Below are 20,080 nucleotides of genomic sequence, written 5' to 3'. Positions count from 1 at the left end.
GACTTGACTCGGGACTCGAGAGCAAAGACTTGAGACTTACTTGTGACTTGCACAACAATGACTTTGTCCCACCTCAGAGGTGTGGACTCGAGTCATGCGACTTGGACTCGAGTCAGACTCGAGTCATTATTTTGATGACTTCAGACTCGACTTGGACTTGCCTCATCTTTGACTCGACTTGACTCGGGACTCGAGAGCAAAGACTTGAGACTTACTTGTGACTTGCACAACAATGACTTTGTCCCACCTCAGAGGTGTGGACTCGAGTCATGCGACTTGGACTCGAGTCAGACTCGAGTCATGATTTTGATGACTTCAGACTCGACTTGGACTTGCCTCATCTTTGACTCGACTTGACTCGGGACTCGAGAGCAAAGACTTGAGACTTACTTGTGACTTGCATAACAATGACTTTGTCCCACCTCTGCTCTTTAGTTCTTTCGGTAAAGTCACGTGACTTTACCGAAAACCAAAGAGTATGCATTCCTGCATTCACGAAAGCTTCAAATCAAGATAAAATCTCGATTTAAAGCTTTTGTGACTGCAGGGATTCATCTTCTTGGTTCTTTCGGTAAAGTCACGTAGAAGGGAAGTAATAAAATAATAAAAATACAACATAATAAAATAATTCTCACGACGTTTCGGCCACAACGCAAGCAGCCGTCCTCAGGTGAAGACCAGGTATGTCGGGGAGACAGCGTATATACACTATGGGAACCTCATTTGCCAGTAAAAATATGATAATTGGTTTTTACCCTTCTATCTGGCAACAAAACTGACACCTTTTTACAAGGAGTCATGTTTGCATAGACCGCAATACCTGCAGTCATAATACAAACAAAAGACATAACTCTGATAATGTGCACTGTACTTGAAGTTGATTGGTCCACACCCGAGACAGCTTTCCTTAGAGCCTAGTCTCACATGGGTTGGACCAGATCACGCCAAAAGGCGCATTTTGGCGTCATCTGGTCCAACCCATGTGAGTCTAGGCTCTAAGAAAAGCTGTCTCGGGTGTGGACCAATCAACTTCAAGGACAGTGCACATTATCAGAGTTATGTCTTTTGTTTGTATTATGACTGCAGGTATTGCGGTCTATGCAAACATGACTCCTTGTAAAAAGGTGTCAGTTTTGTTGCCAGATAGAAGGGTAAAAACCAATTATCAGCGTATATACATTCAGGCTATGAAACGCTCTTCCAGGAGATAATAATTCCAGCGTATATACATTCAGACGCTGTCTCCCCGACAGACCTGGTCTTCACCTGAGGACGGCTGCTTGCGTTGTGGCCGAAACGTCGTGAGAATTATTTTATTATGTTTTATTTTTATTATTTTATTATTTCCCTTCTACGTGACTTTACCGAAAGAACCAAGAAGAAGATAAAATCATTATTGGATTACAATTGCCCATTCAAAACCCTCGAAGTCCACGCACGTGGGTGGGCGTGTCCTGTCCGTGGCGGGGCGGGGTTTAGTGGGCGTGGCCCGACCTCAAAAGCAGGGGGGGGGCGTGGCCTGAGGAAGCCGTTACTCTGACGTCATAGAATTTTTTTTGAAAAATAAATTCCGACCAATGAGAGGGGCCGCTCGTTTTAAACGGCACGCGGGCGGCGGCGGCGGCGCAGGCTGAGGGTAGAGACGGCGCTCGCTGCGTTCCCCTCGTAGGCATTTTACAGCTCTCAACACCGACACAAACTAAACCATTGAACCATGAAGGCGACGGCGAGCGAAGCCGAGGAGCGGAGCGCCAGGGCGGCCGTGGTTCACTGGCTGAAGGCGTACGGGCTCCGAGCCAAGGTGCTGGTCAAGAGTCACACGGTGATGCCCGCCCCCCCCCCCTCACGCTTCTGTCTCTCTGTCTGTCTCTGCTATTATTTTTATTTACACAGTCATTCGAATACTAAAATGAACAACTCACCAAGTGAATCTCGTGTGTGTGTAACGTTTGTTTAATGTTGGTAGGCGTCGCGAGCGAGTGTGAACGCCACTCGTATTTGTTTACCGATGGACCGCGGACTATCATGGGAATGTGGAATTTCCAACGCGGCTCGCTCAGGGTTGCCATTGCTCAATCTAGATTTGAAGTTGCCATTGCTCGTTTCGGGTTTGACTTACATTCTTGATTATGTGGTGCTCCCCCTCGAGTTATGTTTATCAGCATTGCTGTATCCCCGTCATGGGAATGTGGAATTTCCAACACTGGCTTCCCCAGAGCTGCGAATGGAGATGATCATATCCGAAAGACGTTGACTTGTTCTGTAGCTACTCTATACACTTGTACTTCTACTGCTGCATTCAGCATCTGTGTGTGGTATTCTTGTGCGGCAGAGGGCAGTGCATCAGTTTTCCAATATTGTATTGTTCCTCGTTTATCCCACGTCTTTGCTCTTCTCAACCTTCACCACCAACCCCTCATTGACCATCGTAGTGAAGTATGGTCTTCCCCTCCGAGATGTTTGTAAGTTGTTTGTCAAATAATAGCCCCTGCCAGGGCCCTCTCTGCGTAGGGGGTCGGGCAAGGCCCTCACCCACCATTGGATTGACCACACGTGGCACACAACAACATCCCACGTTCGCTCTAAAGTTACCACGGTGCTTGGTGCCAGGCTAGGTACACTTTGAGGCCACGTGACGTGTGGAAGGCTCGCTGCTGGCAGGAGGTCACGGGACAGACACAGGTGCCATGGGTTGATTAACGCAGAACTCTATGCATATGTGAATGTACTCAAACGTACAACGAACTTGTGATACAAAACATATTTCTACGTGCAAAACAGGCACACAAGTTACATGTGTAGAACACGCATGAATGCATGGCACTGATGTATAACATACGTTAATTAAAAAAGGGTACGCTTCAGTATACCCAAATATATACATGTGAAGCAATACGCATTGCATTTACAGATAACGTACAAGTCAAACCTAAATACTGTAGTATATTATGAGGTGTTGAGCTATATTGCGTGTCTGTGCTTCATTGCTTGTGTGTAAGTGCAAGTCATAAATACTGTCAAAATACAGTGTACCATTTATACATTTACAATAACCCTCGTTTCTCAACAGGCCATTGAATACTGTGAAAGCGATAGTCTTATCTTACAGATGAGTTCAAATAGTTAATGTGTCAGATGAGTGGGTGATACGTAAAGGCTTTTAATAAAAGTTAATTTACTATTTTATTTCAGTCAGGTATATATATAAATTGATCACCCTGCTCGGTGTATGTTCGTTGGTGGCTTGTTACATATGACAGGGCTGTGAGAGGTGATAGTAGCTTGAGGTCACCTTCATCCAGCAGTGGATTGATCAAGGCGGATAATGATACCATGTTCATAATGTCAGAAGATACATTTACTGTCCAATGGAAAGGAAAACAGTAATCTGCAGCTGTAGCCCATGACGTTTTTTCACACTTGGTCTCAAGCTGTTGCTCGCCTCTAAACACCACATTGTTGCTCATTACCAATGGGGTGTGAGGGTTCTGGACATCGTGTTGGATGGCCTGTCCCGGCCGTTTGTGCCCAGAGGTGTATCATACGTGGTCTGGACTTGTTTTTGGAATTTGGTTTGAACATTTTTTCTTCCAAATCGTTACGATGAACTCTTGCAGCTGTAAAGGTTTACCGCCAAAGGTACATATAGGATTGGGTATGTTATATGTTTTACTAGCTTTTCAACTTTGAGCTCAGGAGACACCATATGTTGTTGATGGGGATGGGAAGGTGTGAGATTTCCACGTAGTGTGTAAAGGGTGCAGATCAAATATTTGTTAAAGTAAAACTAGGAGTGTGATGACCTTCCATCCTCGTGATTAAATTGTTTGTTATGATTTTATTTTTTGGAATGTGATGTATTTAACCGCCTCTCGTGGCAGGAGGGCTGCCGTGTAGTCGAGTTTGAATCCCAGGCACAGCTAACAACAGGGGCGAGTGGTATCTGACCCTGTCCTTGATCCAAGGCCGTAATTATTATATATTGTGGGGGGGGACACCCCCCCCCCCCCCAATATTCAAATATGTTCAAAATGTCCCCTGCCAATATATTGCTATAAAAATATTAAAAGTAATAATAATTGCTATGCTATGCAAATAAAAAACAACAATTTGATAAACCTTGGCCCAAATATCTGGACCTGTCTTTATATAAATCAATGCATAGATTGCTGTTTATATGATTGTGGTTATGGTTGTACTTTATTAATCCCTAATCTCAAACATTACATACATTGAAACAAGAAATTGTAAAAAGTTAAAACAGAGCAATGTAATACAATACACTATTAGACATTGTAAAAAATAAATAAAAGTCCATCCCATGTGTTAGTGAATTTTAAAATATTTAGGCAGGAAATGGCTGGAAATTAGTTTTCAAATTTAGATATTTTTCTGGGTTGGGACCCCCAGACCCCCTAGAAGATTTGGTTCCCCCCAATGTTGACTCCATGGCTACGGCCTTGCCTTGATCAGTGTGGTAACATGGCATGGGGGGGGGGGGGGTCTTCATCGAGCAGTGGATTGACAAAATCCTTAAAATTGTAAAGCATTTATTTTCCCTTCTTGCTTTGAGTATATTCCAGTTGGACTATTGAGTTATTGAGGTCGGATTGCTTTTCCTCCTGTCAAATGTATTCAATCATCCCCTGTATTGAAAATAAACAAATCGCTCACCTATCAGCAATTGTTTGCCGAAGTGGTCGTTTGGCTGCATTCTAAATGATGAGACATAGTAAAGTTTGGGATGTTAGGTTGGAGTGAATGAGCATCTGGGTTCCTTGGGGAATTTATTTCGAAGCCATATGTTAACGTCATCTTGCTATTGTCACCTCATTGTAAAAATTAACAGTTGTTGCAGGATTTTAGCACCTTCATGTCTGGTGCCTGTAAATTACCAGCCTGATGACAGCTTAGAATTTAGAATGGCACATTACATTTTTCATACATCAGTAACCACTTTGTTGACTGCAAGCTATGTACACACCATGGTACAAGTTATGTGTTGTTGAGCGCTGGTAATTATATTTAGCCATCATTTTGACCACATGAATCCTGCATTCTTGGAAAACATAGCAAAGGAGTTGCCTGTACATACTGGATAGGTCCCTTTAGGAAAAAGTTTTATAACTTTTGTTTTCGTCGGTAATGATTATCACTCAAGGCTTCTTACGAAATCCAGTAAGCAAAGTTAGTATAAATAAAATTATGCCACTGGTTTAAAAACTATTAATATGCCTAACATTACCAGATTTTAGAAGCTAATCAGGTTGGAGGATTCTGCTTACATGAGAGACCACCATCCACAACATGTGTTATAGACTGCTTTGGGGCTACGTTGTGAACAGGGGGCACCCACAACATCCACTATTGTACTGTACTACGCCCCTACATTGATGTGCCCACCTTCACCAACCGCACTGACCACGGTGGTGATGTATGTTCAAATATCACCCACGACCTGCATGGCATGAAGAGGCCCTCATCCATCAGCATTTTGACAATGTACATTCATACATTTTTGCTCTGTTCTGGCTATACTGATCGTTATGCACCGCCCTCAGGCTAATGCCAAATGTCTGTAAACGTTGACGGGGTTTTATCCCACTGCGTCACCATCAAAATCAATGTTCTCTGGGCTCTGCTTGCACAAAGCTCTTAGTGACAGCATTGGTGTGTCTGGAGATTACAATTATGTTTATTTGCATTTTTTAGGACAAGACTTGGACTGTGTTTGGAAGCCCTCTATCACTGCATCGAATCGATGAAGACCATGCAGCCGTGCCGAAGTACGGTGATTACACTAAGCCAAGTTTTCACTTCAAAATGGTCATGTGTTCCTTGAATCGTTATTCAGGCCTCGTTCACTCTCGGCAGCCAAGGCGTTTGGACGGTTTCGGCAGTGTTTTCTGTTACATTTGCATAAGTAACTCCAGGGCAGACGGATATGTTTGTCTGCTAGTGGGGGGTGCATGTGGTGGCCCATTCATGTTTGTGACTGCCACTGTGTGAGTCACAAATCATGCTTTATTTAAAAGTGGTGGAAGGTATGTTTTAATGCTCTCTCTTGCACATATTTTCCGTAGTGTATTCATAATAACACAATAATTACTGTGCACTCAAGTCGAAGCTTATTTAGTTTAGCTCTTTTTTGCATCGTAAACATTTGTGATGTTACAATAAAAATGTTTTCATTTCCTATTAAAAGAGTTGACAACACAATACTTTCATAACTGCAGGAATTCATATTCTTGGGTCTTTTAGTAAAGTCACATAGATAGGTTCAAAGAAAATAACAAAAAACTACGACGTTTCGATCGCAACACAATCGTCATGACGATTGCTTGTGTTGCGATCGAAACGTCGTAGTTTTTTTGTTATTTTTGTTATTTTCTTTGAACCTATCTACGTGACTTTACCGAAAGACCCAAGAACATAATACTGCTTGATAATTTGCAATGAGGTCGAATAATGAAAAACTCAACACATTCGCCAATAAAACGGGTATAACAATGGACCTTTTAACCTTTAATATTTTTCCACTGTTAGTGCAGTGTAATAGAAATTGTGTTTTGTCATTTGTTTTTGTTTATTTAGCTTTGTGTACCACAGCCAATGCAGTATCAAGATTTTTTTGCTACTTGGTCTCCGAATACCACGGTTGGCGCAAAAGTACTTATTTTGCACTGAGCAATTTGACGATATCACAATTTATGATACTATACTGTATATATGTGCGATGCACAATGGCGGAGCCAGGATTTTCAGGTAGGGGGGGCAACCCCTCCAGCAATCAAAAATGATTCGGAGTTGTTAGTAAGTAAGGACTTGTCCCTTGCTTTTTATTCGCCGCGTGTGCGGCGATGGTGCAGCCATCGATCGAGGGTCGAATTTGAACCGTGTGTGATCGGCATCGCGCTCAGGGAAGTCGTGTACTGTGTACGCAACTGTGCACAATTCTGTGAGTCACTTATAACTGCTTTTCCGTTACTTATTTCCAATTATGGACTCAGACTATTGTCCTATCATATCACAGAGTCCCTGGCACATAATAATATGGGGGTCGCAAAATGCCGATTTATTACTGATAAACCCCAATGATACGATCGAAATTAGGGATTTTGATCGGATCATTGGGGAGGCACGTGCCACCCCACCCCCCCCACTGGCTCTGCCAGTGGCGATACACATTTTGACATGTACAAAAATTTTAATTTTGATTGAAAAATAAATTTCTGCAAACATACCACAGTGTGGGCAACAGAGGGCAGTGCAGCAAAATCCATTGTACTCTACTATGCTCTCGCATATATGCTCCCTGCCTTCAACAACCCCACTTGTCAGTAAAGTGAAGTGTGCTCATAAAAACCCCATGGCCCGCATGACGTGGAGAGGCCGTCAAACCAACAGTCGGTTAGCAAGAGTGCCATGCATGTACATATTAAAACATATTTGAAAAACTTAAAGGGTTCTCTTAGTTGTGTAAAAAGCACAGCCCACGCATAAGTAGGCTTCTATTTCACAACACTGCCTATTTACTGAAAATGTAATAATAAGGCAATGCTGTGGGTCATGACCCCTCCTTAGAACTCCCATTATGGATCATAGCCAGAGGCCCAGTGCACTTACATCGCAGACACCGATCATCGCCTTGCTTGTCAAGTTGATGAGTAATAATGGTCAGCATTGGGTGGTGCTGTCTCATGTCCCATGTCTCATGCTTCCTGTGCCATAGCTTTGTGGTGGAGGCCTGCCAGTACCTGCAGCAGCATGCCAGCACCGAGGGCCTCTTCCGCAAGTCGGGCTCCTTCTCCCGCATGAAGGAGCTCAAGGTGACCTCCAGCAGCACGCTGCATGGACCTGCATTCTCACCATCCGTGTGATAGTTGAGCCCAACGTGGCCGCGTTCACATAATTTCTGAACACTGTTGGTTAGTCCGAATGCTGCACAGTGCACCAATTGGCACTTTAATTTCTCTTTCGAAAGGGTATCCAAAATTATGCTTTATAAAACACAAGCCCTTAAATTCTTGCTTGCTTTTCCCACGTTTCAGTCAATACTAATTTTATTTATTGCATAATATATTTCTGGTCCATGACTAGTTGCCAAATATTAACACATCAACTTGAAAAGGCAGTGATGAAAATGTATTTCCTTCTATCCTTGTATAGAGGTCGACTGCAATGATGTAGCTATCAAACGCATGCCAAGACAGTGGGGTGGGGTGGTGGAATTCGACAGGGGCCACTATATCGCTCTGTCTACCAGGGTCCTTGTCAACTATACTATGCCACTGGTCCACTGGCAGCTGCTGGAAATAAGTAAGCTCGCGGTACCTAACGAGACTCCCTTTGTTCTCTCCGCTGCAGGAGAGGATCCAGTGCGGGGAGGCGAGCGTGTGTGCGGCGCCCGCCTGCGACGTGGCCGGGCTTCTCAAGCAGTTCTTCCGCGAGCTGCCAGAACCGCTGATAGCGCGCGAGCTGCACGACGTCTTCTACCGCGCCCAGCAGTTGGAGGAAGTGGCACGGTTGCACGCCACGCTGCTTCTCACCTGCCTGCTGCCACCTTCCAACGTGCAAGTGCTGCGCTACCTCATGGCCTTCCTCAAGCACATTGCGCACCGGTACGAGAGTGGCTTTGTCTACTACAATGGGTGTTTTTGCAAGTACAGGCAGTGCTCGGGTTAGAAACCTAATGTGTTCCTGAGAGCCGTTCGTAAGTCAAACGGTTTGTAATTTGGAACACAATAATGCACTCTCTTTAAATGTCCATACAGTCAGTGTTATGAAATGTGTTACAGTTCAACAAAAAGGGTAGCATTGTTAAACTCATAATTCAAAAGAAATATTGTACATTTGCATGTAAGACTGTAAAAAAATATATGTATAGTAAACGAAACTTTAAATATAGTAACTTTAATAGAAATAAAGTTTTTTTTTTCATTTACCTTGAGTCCTGATGCTAGCTTTTATTCAAAAGGGAGGCAATGAGTCACCACAATTGTACACACACGGCACACGTGCACTCTCGGACACACACACACGACAACGGTTCCCCATGTAACCTTAACAGGCTGTTGTGGCAAGTGCTGTTAACGAGCAGCGCCTATGAAGGCCGGCACGGCACATGAGGAGATGAATGGCCAGCACCACGCCCGGCTGCTTTTGTCTCCCCAGTGGAGATTTTTACACACTGCACTAGGTACTCATTTGAGGCTGAGTCGACCTACGGTGGGAGGCCAAAGTCACATTCAGATAAAAGTCACTGGTGTTGATCCCCACACACTTTCACACACACATGTCCGTGCACGCACACACACGCAAACATTCAGTCCCAGCGCGAGGTCAACTCATTACCTCTCACGGAGGATTGCTCCTCTGAACAAAATAGTTCCCCGGTTAAATTTCACAATTGCACGTTCGCTTTTTAAGTCAATGTTTTTATTTATATTTCATGGAAGTTGATTCATAAGTACGGGTGTTCGCAAGTCGGGCGTTCGTAATTAAGTTGAGGACTGCCTGTACTTTGTGAAAGCATTTGGCTTAATCGATAAGTGTGTGATGGTTTCCCACTACAGTACATCAAAGGCAAACCAGCTGTTCTGAAAAACCGTGTACTTTTATATCAATTGTTATTTAATGATATTTTATTTGTTTTGTGATAGTAATGATTATTTTTAGTTGATGGAAGTTATGACAAATAGTTGTTTATCTAGACAGGGATAACTTTGAAAAAAGAAAATGTCACTATTAAAGTGATTCACAATATTTCAACAGCTTTAGTCACGGTAATTGTAACCGGACATAAAATACATAACCACTTGTTTTGTAATAATTGGTTATACACCTGAAGACAATGGTGGTGGTGGTGTCAGTGTTGTTAAATGTTACACTGACTCCGAACAGCTTCTGAGCTCACTTGTTAACAAGCGTCACTGTGTTAAGGCAATTGTGGGGTTATTCTGTTTTCCTGTAGCTCTGATGAGAATCGTATGGATGTTGCAAACCTCGCCGTGGTGTTTGCTCCCAACCTGATGCACTCTGGCTCTGGGAGTAAGGCTGAGAAGGTATCGAGCAGCACCGAGAAGCAGCTGAGACTGCAGGCCATGGTGGTGCAAACACTCATCTTGCACGCCAAGGACATAGGTAAGGCTGCGTACGTGCCTGTCCGCAAATGTGCATTTGTCGTCACGTTTTCACTATGGGGCATGTGCAGATTAGCGTAGGCTGGCCAGAGTTTTAGATGTGTGGTGACATGTTTACCGTGCGTGGTGTCACAGGACATGTGAGCAGGCTGGTGGCGGCAGACGGGCCCTGCCTGGGTGGCGACCGGGGCGGCGAGAGCGGGGGGACCAGTGAGACGCCCCTCAACTCCGGGGGAGACGAGCAGCGCTCGGTGAAGAGGAGCTGCCGACGGCGTAGCTTCAACGGTCAGACAAGGCTACTTCGGGGGCCCCCTTTCTTGAAGAGATGTATGTGTGTGTGCATTGGTGTGTGTGTGATGTATTAATTACAAGTCAACCTTCCACTTTGTTTATGGACTTGTAAATGTGTATCGATAGTTAAATGGTTGTGCCATTTTATTGAGACTGTGTGTTATCCTGGTGTGGTCTGGGTCTGTTTTGTTATCGTTTTTGCTGCTTTTCCCAACCTTGATAAATGGGACATACTGCGTGTAAATTTGTAGTTATTTACATTTAGTGACTTGCTTACCTTTTTATCTATTTTGCACTCCGTTTTTTGTATTGTTTACTGTTGTAACTTACTGACCCGCCCATACTTTACATTTATGAAAAAGAGCTTCCTAGCTCTTCAGATTTCTCCAGTTAAATAACGATTCAGATACTGTCATTTTCATGGGTCTCCTTATTCAAATTAATAGAACACAAAACATTAACAAGAGTAATGTGTATAACAAAAGGTTACATTGTTAGCAAGTACAGTAGACTCTATTATCCGCGATAATGATGGCCGCAGATAATTCCAAATTTCGGATAATCCAAAAATAGCTATTTTCTGCAGATTTCTATGCCAAAACTAACGATTGACCAAACAATGCACTTGCTCAGTGATAACACTTTCCTGCTCCTGCGCAGAAGACTCTGCCCACTAAGTGGATAGCAGAGCCACACCAATCAAAATCAATCAAACTCCACCCACTGTTGTAAAGATATGCAACGACTGTACTGTAGAGGCGATCACGTGGATTTCGGATTAACCGGAGCACATATTTGGTCGGTTTAAGCATGTGACTTGTAATAAACATTGTCAAGAATAACAATATTTAAATCTCAATGCGCGGTTTATCCGCAAATCAGATAAGCGCATGCGGATAATGGAGTCTACTAGAGCACGTTAAAATATCACAAGATTTTTAAAATATATTACCATTATTTTTAGTCGTATGCAAAACAAAATAAATATATAGTTAAATGGTTGACAAAGAATACGCCATTCCATTATTGACTAACCTAATTTACGCCGTAAGTATTAACTCAGCCGGTTTCTGTACACACAGCGCGTGTGGGCTTGAGAGCTTTCGTCACTCAGTTTGTATGGCACTTTGTGCAGTAAAACGTACTTCGACCTGCGTGCATTCTTGTGGTGACGTTGATTCGGTCGAGCAGGCTATCGAGAGAGCGGCTCTTAATTGTCGGTGCTGGTCGATGATGCCTGCCAGGAAAGCGGCAGCATTACGGTGACACACTCTGTCCTTTACTCATCAGATGTGGTGAGTGGGGCCATTGGACGCCTGAGGTCGGGGAGGGGTGGCCTAATGACTCCACAGCCCGAAGGTATGCCTTTAAAACAAAAGTGGCCGCCAATAATGCCACGAATGATTACGATACATATCATGATGTTACAAGTTGTTTCAATGGCATTGCAGAGTGCAGAAACTATGCAATAAAAAAACAATCCTGCCTGTTGTCAGATATCACAACTCCCCAGATGCCGCGCTCATCTAAGCCGAAAAGGAAGGCATCTCAGGACTCTTTGGATGACCTGGACTCTTCTGGAAAAAAAAGGTTTTCTTAAACATCATGTTTCAATCTCATAAAGTAATGTAGAGGAGTTATTTTTTGGTTCTTTCGGTAAAGTGACATATAACGATAAAATAATAAATGTTTTACTTTTTTTTCGTATTATTATTTTATCTTTATACGTGACTTTACCGAAAGAACCAAAGAATAATTCCTGCAGTCACGAAAGCTCCAAAATTAAGATTGAATGTAGAGGAGTGTCGCTACATTTATGCACAATTGATGTAGACTGACGGAGCAGAAGATGAGCATCACGGTAAAATGTATAAAAACAAAATATCGTGGTGAGACACATTTCTAACCAATGCTTACGTATATAAATAGACCTTACAGGTAAAAATCACTGCGTGTTTGTGCTGGAAACTTAGCCTATTGTTATAAGAGCACCTGTGTGTTTGCTAACCTATGCTACTGTGATGGTTGTTGTCTGATGATGTCTGGGCTGTGCCACACGTGACCAGGAGAGCAATGAACCCGATCAGCTTGGAGGAGGGACTCTCACAGCAATACAGTGCCACCTCTACACCTGTGGTGTGGAGCAACATGCACAGCGGCAGAGGTGTGCTGCGTGCCCTTGTCGTTGTGCTCCTGCATTCCTTCACCGCCTTGCTTTGTTAACCACGTACATCGTTGAAATAGTATGAACCTGTTCCCGAAAAGTTAAAAACGCAGGCTTTCGCGACCAAAATTATTAAGGTTATTGTGGGTTATAAATGTCTCGTAAACCCACCACTACCCAACACAGCCAATTAGTAAGGTTTGTCACGTAGACAAAACTTTCCAATTGTTCACTAATTCAGCACACCGGTGTGTTGGAGAGTAAACCGACACTATTTACATTAACCCTTCTCTGATCTTCGTACCTCATAGGCTCACAGTGATGACATCACCTTATTCTATTTCGGAACAGGAACACTTCTTCACAATTCTGGTAAATCGCCTGATGAAGCTGGTTGTAGTCACCAGTGAAAAGTTGTACTCAAATTGTAAATGTTGTGGGTTTACTCTCCAACACACCAGTGTACTGAAGTAGTAATTAATTGTCACGTTTTGTTTCCATGACAAACCTTACTTATTGGCTGTGTCCTGTGGTCTGTTCTGCAAAGCTGGAGCTGAGCAGTAGACAGTTGCAGAATGGGCCCAGATGTGTATGATGTGATGCCTGATTTAATGGCTGGACCTTTATTTACAAGGTGGTGTGTGTTGGAAACAGTCATGTGGCCACGTGGTTCCGTCCTGACTATCTACATGGATACAATCCAGAGGTGGCCAGGATCTATGGCAATTGGCAATTTATCGAGGAGAGTTGAATAGTCAATGAAATTGTGCTTTTTATAATCCATCACGTTTCTTGGGCGGTGATTGTTGCCAAGAGTGACGTTTAACATGTGACCGTTCTGTGGCTCTGCAGTGGATGACACCCCAGGCTGGCAGGGGGAGCGTTCCACCACTCCCAGCGAGCGCGCCAACGGAGGGGAGGGGACCCCCTCCACGCCGTCGCTGCTCAAGCGCTCGCGTCTGCGCCTCACCCTGTCGACCGGACGCCGTCGCAAGCAGCCAAGGTTGTCCGACAAGAAGGCCCCAAGCAGGTGTGCCGAGTACCTGTCCTCGCTGTGGCGCTCTGATATTGCGATGCAGCCTACATTTGCTGTTTGTGTTGTAACTCAGGCTGATATTTTCTTTCCCTTGCCTAAGGGGTATTGTCGCAAGATTTAGGTTCTGTGTCATATATTAAAGGGTGTCTCTCTCTGTGATCACTCCGTTGGATTATAGCAGCGTGGAAGTGGAAAAGCAAGACCTCCCACCTCCAGCGAGGAATGAAAAGATACGCAAGTCTCTACGGATGCGCTTGAACCTTCTGAAGTCGAGCAGTGACCATGTGAGCACGGTAGTTTTTACACCAATGGTAGTTGTAGATTTGCTTTTTATTGGAACATTCCCTTTTTTTGTTAATTATATTAACCATCCATGTCATGTGTTTTAGTTTTCGAGTTATAAGCAGAAATTATGATCAAACGAACAGAAAATATTTTGGTAAACTAGTGGTATCATTTACATAAAAAACTAATAACAAGAATTAATCATGCTTGTACACTCAGGATTACAACCGATGATGGTACACAATCGCCGCATCATAGAAGCGGATGTGAGGGGGTCATTGGGTGAGGCAGCAAACACCTCAGCCATAGCTGTTCATACCCTAACTTAAACGTCAGTAATTATAAGCACTGAATGGTCAATTAACTGTAAAAAAACATTCAAGTTGGACATTAAACTAAACACTGGATATATTTGCAATTTCGATTATTCAGAACAAATTATGCTATATACTCCTGAAGTCATACATTGTCTCAATTACTAAACATTATCAATATTAACACACTAAGTAACTAAATGAACTGCAACTGTGGGGACCTAAATTGTGAGAAGACCATTTATTCAGTGAGGGCAGAGGTTGTGTGCAGGATATAGCGAGGTGAGGGGTGGAGTGTGGACGGGGTGTGTGCCGTGTGTTCCCCGTTAGAGCGCGGGCAGCGATGAGGGCCCGGCAGCGGAGAGGGACGCGCCCGTGCGGTCGGAGGCCCTGGCCGCCCGACGCGATTGCACGGATGGGCAGCCCAACATCCCAGTCGGCGACATGACCACGCCGCGCACACGCAGCTCCCTCCGCAAACACGCTGGTACAGCCGGGCCGCAGCACACGATGGGGTTGGGGGGGGGAAGGTGGCAGGAGGGGGGAAGGGTGTGTGGAAGGAGGTGCCTCATGTTTGCTAAATTGTCAAATTAGATTTAAAAGTGACACTGAGGAATCAAAATAGACTGTACAGATGTCTGACTGATCGAGCCGGCCATTGAAAACAAGGGTGTTCGATCACTGGATCGACTGTGGGAGACATTTCTGGATATATTTCTAACACAGACTCCTGATGTAGCAACATGGGTTAGTGTTTGTTCATATGCTGTTATAAAGTTCATATTTTATGTTATGTTTTAATACTCATTCCAGAATATTGAAATCTCTTGTAGCATCTGCTCGATGAATTGACATAGCTGATGTTACAGCATGCGGCTTAATTTAGAAACATGTGTTGGGAGTATTTGACTGCTATAAATTTTCACATATTAAGCCACTTCGTTGTGTTTGGGTTGCTTCTGAAAAAGAGCTATATAGCTCGGTGGGCCTTACCTGGTAAAATAAAAATTGTTTAGATTAAATAGTAACATTTCCACACCTACAAACGTGAAGTGATGGTTTACCGAGCCTCCCTGTGGCTACGTAGGAGATGTCGCACTGAATCATGATGTGATGCTGCAGTTGCTTAAAACTATTTGCTCAATCGTGCATAAGTTGTGATGTTACCTATTTTTGGTCGTATAATATAGTGGAGGAGATCAACAAGCAAGACATGGAACTGTAAATGTGGTATGTATATAGGCGGCTTTAGTTTTTGGCTGATTAGAAATTGGCTCGTTAGGGCTTCCTAGTATCATTTGACTATCCATCCATCAAATTCATTTCGCTGATTCTTGGCTTCTCATAGCAACCATTTTTGCTTGGTGTTTATGCCAGTGCCACATTTCTTCCTGTGCAATTAATGCAGCATAAATGCATTGTTCTCGGTATCTTCATGCCACGCGGCACAGCTTTTGCTTGAGGCAAGCAAAGGTAGAACTTGCATCACCTCTGGAAATCTTGTCATTTTGTACCTTGAGGAATACAATAATGTTTCCGCTGAGAAGGTTACAAAGTGTTTGTAAGTGCAGTATAATGTCACGGGCTACTCTTGACGGTCATGTGCCAAATCTGTCGTATGCTTGCAGGTCCGCGGTCGTTGTGCAGCTCTGAGGAGGTGCTCGGGCGGCCCAACATACGTGAAGTCATCTCCGGTCCCATGCAGGGCAGCGTGTCCGACGCAGACCTGGCCGATGTGAAACAGGCCCAAATAGACACCACCACCCCCCTTTGCGCGGCCCGGTCGGCACCTGCACTCGTCACCGGGAAGCCGCCATGCTTCCCGGACGCCAGGCGATCTGGGCGCCTCCCCTCCACGGGAAGAGATTCCCCCGAGATGCCTGAGCTCCCGGACCGTACCGGCGACCAGGCGAACAGCCAGGCATTTCGAGCCTTCTGCGAGTCTGCCAAAATCCTGTCCATGCTCATTCAGGACACACCGCAGGTTTTGTCTACCAGCACGTTCACGCCGAGATGCAGGGATGCAGGCATCAGCAGTTCGGTTACAGTGTCGTGCGGTAATGAAAATACAACAGCTGTCCATAGCCCAGACTGTATTTCAAGCCAAACTGTATTTCAAGCTGGAGAATTAATGACGGAGAGAGCGATGGAAAGTAGCTCGGATGTATGTGGAACGTTAGCTGATGGTAAGAGTGAATGTGTGAAAGTGAAAGAGGAAGGTGAGGGTGGAGAAAAGTGCAATGGTGAAAGTGAGGATAATGTGCATATTGCAATGAGTAACATGAGTTATGCAGAATACAAACAGGTGGAGTTGCGTAGAGCCATTAATGAGAGTGTCGATATATTAGGTGCAAAGGAGGATAAGGAGCCACAGCAACCGTTAAGAGAATGCGGTGTGCATGAGGATCTCGGTGCTGCGCATTCTGAGCAGCTGAGTGAATGCCATTTGCACATTTCAGAGAGCAGCACAGGAGTCTCGACTGAAGCAGAAATCTCATTGGCTGGTGGACAAGATGCGGCATCCATCGAATGCCTAGAAAAAAGTCCCTTGTCCGAACTTGGCTCTAAGTTGGAAGGTATCTCTTTGTGTTACACTGGAAAAAAATGCCGACAGGCTAAACGCCTCCTTCAGTCTGGAACAAGTGTCGTTGTTAGCTTGCAGTCCGGGCAGGAGAGTGGTGTAATCACCAGTGTAGCAAATGTATCCAGTGTCGCAGATCGCATCCGCAAGTTTAACGACCTCAAAGGAAAAGAACAATTCTCTCGTCCGAGAGTCACAGCAGCGCCTTTAGCCGTTGTACCTACAGCCAAGCGGCAGCATGTCAAGCAAATCATTTCCATATTGGAAACAAACAGTCGGGGAGAAAGTGCAAAGAGAGACCCTGTCAAAGTGGGGCTTCCAGCAGTCCAAAAGCCCAAGACTCAAAATATCGTTTCACCACTTGGTGAGTCACTCTTCAAAACGACAAGACACCAGCTCGAGCGTTCCAGCACGCAGGCAGCCACGAAAACAGCGCGCGCACATGGTGCGACCGAAAAAAGTCAGGGCAGCGAAACATTTATTCCAAAAAGCGGAGCGGCTCACTGGCTGAGGTCAGCCAGCAAGCAGGGCCAATTGAAGACGCAGTCAACAAATGGAAGTCCCTGCACCCCAGTCGGGCTCGCCTTGGTTAACCTCACCAACCAGCCTTCCAGCACCAAGTCGTCGGGCAAGCGTGGCCGGTGCCGCCCCCACACCGAGCCAGCGGCCGACACTCCCAAGGCTTCCCCGACGCTGCGGCCTGGGCGACGCGGGTCTGTGACGCGTCGGGCATCTCAGCGGGAGAAGAGGCCCTCCCGCGGCACACCGAGGCGCCCGGTCGTTCCACAACGACTCCTCGCCACTCACATGGCATGGGATCTGTAGTCTGCCGTGTTGCTTGGCAGTTAATTGGGCAGCGTTTTACGAGTTGCTCCTCGTTAGGCAGTTATCTGCCGGCCTTTGTTTTGATCATGCATGCCATCAAGACACGAATTTGTAGACCAACAACACGCTGTGGGAAAAGCATTGAAAGGCCTCGTGATAAGATTGCAACCACAACTGAGCCAGGACTGTTACTGTTTGTAATGAGCTGTCTGATGAAAAAAAGACATGCAATAAAGAAAATAATGGTTTAATGTTTAGTCTTGCTGTCACTGCAAAAATGCTATATAATGCAGTGAGATGAAGCACAAGCTTTGTGTGATTTCATTTTTGTGCTGTGAAAGTGTGGAGGGGCACCCATTGTCAGATTTGCTGTTATCGTCACCATCGAAACATTTTGTTATCATTGCATCTACCTTCCTGCCCATGTCCTTTTCTTTGAAGGCCCCTTTAGTGTAACGATTTATTTTTTCATTTATAGAATGTACCAGATTAGAAATTATACATCCTAAAATAAAGTGATGTCATTTAAATTTTCTAGTTTGCCAAATTGATTTAAGTGATTAAAAACGACTGTTCCCGGTGAGTGTACGCTGTAATTAAACCAGTTTTGTTAAAAACTAAATCCTGTAACATATTCTTGATTGTATTTCATTAATTCATTCGTTGTGCATGTAGCTTCTACAACATTACTACAAGCCAGAGTTGATCTTCTGATATAAATGAATGCACAGTTTTCTTTTCCATATATGGTTGGGGGGATGTTTGTGATTCACTTCATGGGTTTAGGTAGAAACTTGGAATTCACTGTATTTAATTTTAAGAGCTGGTGCATGACACTTTAGTAATTATTCCTTTGATTAGTGATGCTTTGTCTACTAAATGACACAATGTATTGCAAAATTGTGTATTTCGTAATTTCCTTAAGCAATACACAGAGGCATGTACCTTTTAAGAGGCATGAATAGGAATTGTATGGGCCAAGTTGTATGCCTTTTTAATGTAATTTACCACGTGTTAGTTTATTTCTCCGATGACGACTGCCGACAATTCGGTTCATGTACAATGCTCTCGTTGGGTGCGTGCCAATGTGTCGGTGTTGAACAATTGCGTAACATCTTAAATAATCACACCCTTGTGTGCAGGTCTACTTGAAATTCTTCAGTCTATTTGCGGTCTTAAGCACCCTATTACATTCATGATATGCATTACGTTTGTTCCGGACATTTGTAATTCTGAAGTTAACTGCACTGAAGTTGATTCAGGCGTTTCCATGTGGCTGTGTCATTAATTGAGTGCATAAAGATGTATGAGCTTTGACATGTATTGTTCTCAAGTTTTGAGTATTAATATACTCTAGAATAACAAGCAATTTGTAGCATGGACTTGAAATTAACATTGTAATTCAAATAAAACGTTTAGGCTCTTGGGTATAACATTGAAAGCCACTCCGATTATCTGAGCGAAATAGTTTGGAGGAGTGTGCGGGGGTGGCTTTGCATTTTTTTTTATTAACTTTGTAAGAAACATAAGAAAGTTCCAATAAACATCCGGGGAAATGATACAGTGCTGTGGTGTTGCGTTTCTAAAAGCGTTAGTTAAACATTGTCTTGGGCTATATTTATATAATACTGTGGTGGTTTTTTTTTACCACTGCATGCCAGGCTTTTAAACAGAATATTATTAGGTTCAGCTGGGTACACAAATCTCTAAATGTGCCATTCAATTATGGCTGTTTAAGATTGCATATTGAAATGAGAGCCTGTTTCTTGGAAGAATAGATAACTGCATAGCTGATGAAAGTTAAACACTTTTCAAATTTCCTGAATATATCCATTTCAGGAATATCAAAAAAATCACGCGTGATCTGTTAAGTCTTGAGATTTGTTAAAAAAAAAACCTCCAAGTTCGCATTCAAATAATACGCTGTGAATGTGTGCACACGCGGGGTATGGAACAATATCTGTTTACATGACCCAGCTTAACTCTCCTCCACTTGACTATCAAATATGAACTGTCTCTGCACTTGCTCAAGCGGACACCTAAGCAATTACTTGCGATTTGGGTGGATTGCTGCATAAGTGATTACAAGTGTGCATTCCGACATGTTGCGCAGGTGCCAGCATGGCACAGTAGCCCTTCAAGATGCGGTATATTGAATAATTAATTAAATGTGTTCAACCGTTGATGTTACCATACCAGGTTCATTGATGTATCTATATTCCCGTCACAGTGTAATACCACACGACAGTACTAATGAAAATCAGTTTTGTCGGAGTAAAATAATTCCAGGCAATGGAATATAGTGTGTGCTATCTGACCACTTGTAAAACAAGAATAAGTGTGTTGTGCAATTTATAAGGTAGCGGTTGTCAGCCCCACAGGTCGCCAAGCCCGAAAGTGTCTCGGGGAATGTTCAGGCTGCGGAATTGAAACCGTGCAGGA

General features: G+C 43.9%; 1 protein-coding gene across 5 annotated transcripts; it reads left to right on the top strand.

The window, feature by feature from the left end:
- Positions 1-1,604: 1,604 nt before the first annotated feature.
- On the top strand, positions 1,605-19,173 carry LOC144933535 (rho GTPase-activating protein 11A-like). 5 transcript variants are annotated; one of them, XM_078858421.1, is made up of 14 exons: positions 1,605-1,822; positions 5,713-5,786; positions 7,733-7,829; positions 8,368-8,621; positions 9,974-10,143; positions 10,278-10,469; positions 11,724-11,792; positions 11,930-12,023; positions 12,500-12,597; positions 13,450-13,627; positions 13,812-13,917; positions 14,563-14,719; positions 15,423-15,462; positions 15,861-15,943. In XM_078858421.1, the coding sequence occupies exons 1-13, from the start codon at positions 1,715-1,717 to the stop codon at positions 15,455-15,457; spliced, it is 1,632 nt and encodes a 543-aa protein (XP_078714547.1). In that variant the 5' UTR covers positions 1,605-1,714; the 3' UTR covers positions 15,458-15,462; positions 15,861-15,943. The 5 variants fall into 5 exon arrangements, with proteins under 5 accessions (XP_078714547.1, XP_078714543.1, XP_078714545.1 ...); XM_078858417.1 differs by lacking the exon at positions 15,423-15,462 and having other exon boundaries at positions 1,605-1,801; positions 15,861-19,173; XM_078858419.1 differs by lacking the exon at positions 15,423-15,462 and having other exon boundaries at positions 10,278-10,427; positions 15,861-19,173.
- The last annotated feature ends 907 nt before the right edge of the window (positions 19,174-20,080 follow it).

Source organism: Lampetra fluviatilis, chromosome 7, assembly GCF_964198595.1.
Source record: "Lampetra fluviatilis chromosome 7, kcLamFluv1.1, whole genome shotgun sequence".
NCBI classification, from domain to species: Eukaryota; Metazoa; Chordata; class Hyperoartia; order Petromyzontiformes; family Petromyzontidae; genus Lampetra; species Lampetra fluviatilis.
This window is presented reverse-complemented; position numbering and strand designations above follow the sequence as displayed.